This window comes from Perca flavescens, chromosome 12, assembly GCF_004354835.1.
Source record: "Perca flavescens isolate YP-PL-M2 chromosome 12, PFLA_1.0, whole genome shotgun sequence".
In the NCBI taxonomy this organism is placed as follows: Eukaryota; Metazoa; Chordata; class Actinopteri; order Perciformes; family Percidae; genus Perca; species Perca flavescens.
Window position 1 is genome coordinate 36161654 of NC_041342.1, and position 2985 is coordinate 36164638.

Consider the following 2985-nt stretch of genomic DNA (forward strand, 5'->3'; position numbering starts at 1 on the left):
GAGACGGAGGATTCACACCAGCACTTCCGTTGAGAGAGGACATCTACAGGAGGGAGTTCTGGGAATACCGGGAATACTGGGACACTACCACTTCATCCAGCTGCTGAATGCACAAACTGAACGAGTGATTTACAACAACAAAGACTCAAAGTGAAAATAAGTTTGAGGGAACAGGGAGTGTCTGAGCTGTCTGCCTGCTGTGTTTTCTGTTTCACTCAGAGACTAAATGGCTTCCAGATTAGAGGAAGATCTCTGCTGTCCTGTCTGCCATGAAGTCTTTAAAGATCCTGTCATCCTGTCATGTAGCCACAGCTTCTGTAGAGACTGTCTGCAGAGTTGGTGGACAGAGAAACTAATACATGAGTGTCCAGTTTGTAAGGAAAGATCTTTGTTTGAACCCCCTTTAAACCGGAGGTTAAAGAACGTGTGTGAGAGTTTCCTACAAGAGAGAGATCAGAGAGTTTCAGAGGCTCTCTGCAGTCTGCACTTTGAGAAACTCAAACTCTTCTGTCTGGACCATCAGCAGCCAGTGTGTCTCGTCTGCAGAGATTCAGAAAAACACTCCAACCACAGATTCAGACCCATCGATGAAGCTGCACGACAACACAAGAAGAAACTTCAGGAAACTCTGGAGCCCTTAAAGGAGAAGTTAAAGGTTTTTGAACAAGTTAAAGTGAAGTTTGATCAGACAGCAGAACACCTGAAGGTCCAGGCCCGACGCACAGAGACCCAGATTAAGGATCAGTTTAAGAAGCTTCACCAGTTTCTAGAAGAGGAAGAGGAGGCCAGGATGGCTGCACTGAGGGAGGAAGAGGAGCAGAAGAGTCAGAGGATGAAGGAGAAGATGGAGGCTCTGAGCAGAGAGATAGCAGCTCTTTCAGACACAGTCAGAGCCACAGAGGAGCAGCTGAGAGCTGAAGACGTCTCATTCCTGATCAACTACAAGGCTGCAGTGGGAAGAGTCCAGCAGAGCCCCCTGCTGGAGGATCCACAGCTGCTCTCAGGAGCTCTGATAGACGAGGCCAAACACCTGGGACACCTGAGCTTCAACATCTGGAACAAGATGAAGGACATGGTCTCCTACTGTCCTCTGGTTCTGGACCCAAACACTGCTGATCCCTATCTCATCCTGTCTGAAGATCTGACCAGTGTGAGACTAGGAGAGAAACAGCAGCTTCCTGATAATCCAGAGAGGTTTGATTATCTCTGCTCTGTCCTGGGCTCTGAGGGCTTTAACTCAGGGACTCACAGCTGGGATGTCGAGGTTGGAGACAGTACAGGCTGGACACTGGGTGTGTTGGGAGAGTCTGTCCAGAGGAAGGGAGACATAGAGTCTGGATTATGGATAATATGGTTCTACAATGGTAAATACTCAGCATTTTCTCCATCAGCTCCAGACACTGTTCTCCTGCTGAAGAAGCAGCTCCAGAGGATCAGAGTGACTCTGGACTGGAACAGAGGAAATCTGTCTTTCTCTGATCCTGATACTAACACACACATACACACCTTCACACACACTTTCACTGAGAAGATGTTTCCATACTTTCAAACTGCAGGTGAACTGAAGGTTTCCCCAGTGAAGGTCTGTGTGACTGTACAGGAATAGAAGAAGTCCATGTTTAATTTTCATATGTTCTTATGTGTGTGAAATGTTTTACAGTTTTTTCCAGTTGCTATCGGGAATCATGCTTAATGATTTACACAGAGACCTGGCTCCAGGGGGATTTTCCAGACGCAATGGTGAAGGTACGAGGCTTCTCATGTGTGCGTATGGATAGAAACAGTGAATCAGGGAAGACAAAAGGGGAGGGATTTGTGTTTTTATTAATGACTCTTGGTGCAATAACTACACAGTTAAAGACAGGGTGTGTACTCCTGATCTCAAACTCATTTGCATTAGTTTTAGACCTTTTTATCTACCAAGAGACTATGGGAACATCTTTATATGTTCGGTATACATCCCGCCCAGTGGGAATGCATCCAAATCAGCCTCACGAGTAGCAGACTGTGTCCACCAGCAGTTAAAGGACAAGCCCGATTCCCCTAGATTTGTTCTTGGTGACTTTAACCATTGTGAACTGGAGCAGGCTCTTCCAGGATTCCAGCAATATGTTAAAGATGGCACACGGAAGAATAGGAAACTGGATAAATGCTATGGCAACATTAACGATGCATATGCTGCCAGAATTAAACCCCCCCTTTCAAATTCGGATCATAATACCATCCACTTGATCCCTACCTTTGAGTGTGCCATTAAAACAAATAAACCTGTCTCAAAAAGTGTTAGTGTGTGGCAGGATGATAGCAAGGAGATGTTGAGTGGCTGCTTCCTGGCCACAGATTGGGATGTCTTCTATCAGGACAACAATATTGACAATATTGCGGACACGATAACAGGGTACATTCATTTCTGTGTTGATACTGTTGTGCCAAAAAATACGATCACATTATATCCCAACAACAAAGATTACATCACACCTGAAATTAAACATTTGATCAGGAGGAAAAAGCAAGCATTCTGGAACAATGATTTAATGGAGCTGAGATCCATCCAAAAAGACCTGAGGGGGAAAGTTAAGAAGGCTCGGGAGGAACACAGCACACGAGTTAGGGAAGCCTTTTCAACAAATAATTCAAAAAAACTTTGGGACACTGTGAAAGAAATGACTAACATGAACTCTGGAAAGAAGGAACTGAATGTGTGGAATGATTTGGACAAGGCTAATGATCTCAATATTTTTTATAAACGTTTTGACCTAGATTATGAAACCAATGTGACCTGCTGCAGAGACCTGTCGACCTCGTTACCATGTGACCTAATACAGGACAGAATAATAATTAACCCTAATGCTGTTACCACAGTTTTTAAAAAGTTGAACAGAAATAAGGCCATTTCATGCTTGGAGCCCTCTATTTCACCTCTCTGTCGATACATGTACCATCCCTACTATTTGGAAGACATCTGTTCTAATTCCTGTGCCTAAA

At 44.5% G+C, this 2985-nt stretch overlaps 1 protein-coding gene across 1 annotated transcript; it reads left to right on the plus strand.

The window, feature by feature from the left end:
• Positions 1–226: 226 nt before the first annotated feature.
• LOC114566076 (nuclear factor 7, ovary-like) lies at positions 227–1606 on the plus strand. The gene has a single exon (XM_028594411.1). The coding sequence runs from the start codon at positions 227–229 to the stop codon at positions 1604–1606; it is 1380 nt and encodes a 459-aa protein (XP_028450212.1).
• Positions 1607–2985: the final 1379 nt, after the last annotated feature.

Bases quoted from the DNA above. Each gene is read 5' to 3' on its own strand.
- LOC114566076 (XM_028594411.1), top strand. From the start codon at position 227: ATGGCTTCCAGATTAGAGGAAGATCTCTGCTGTCCTGTCTGCCATGAA.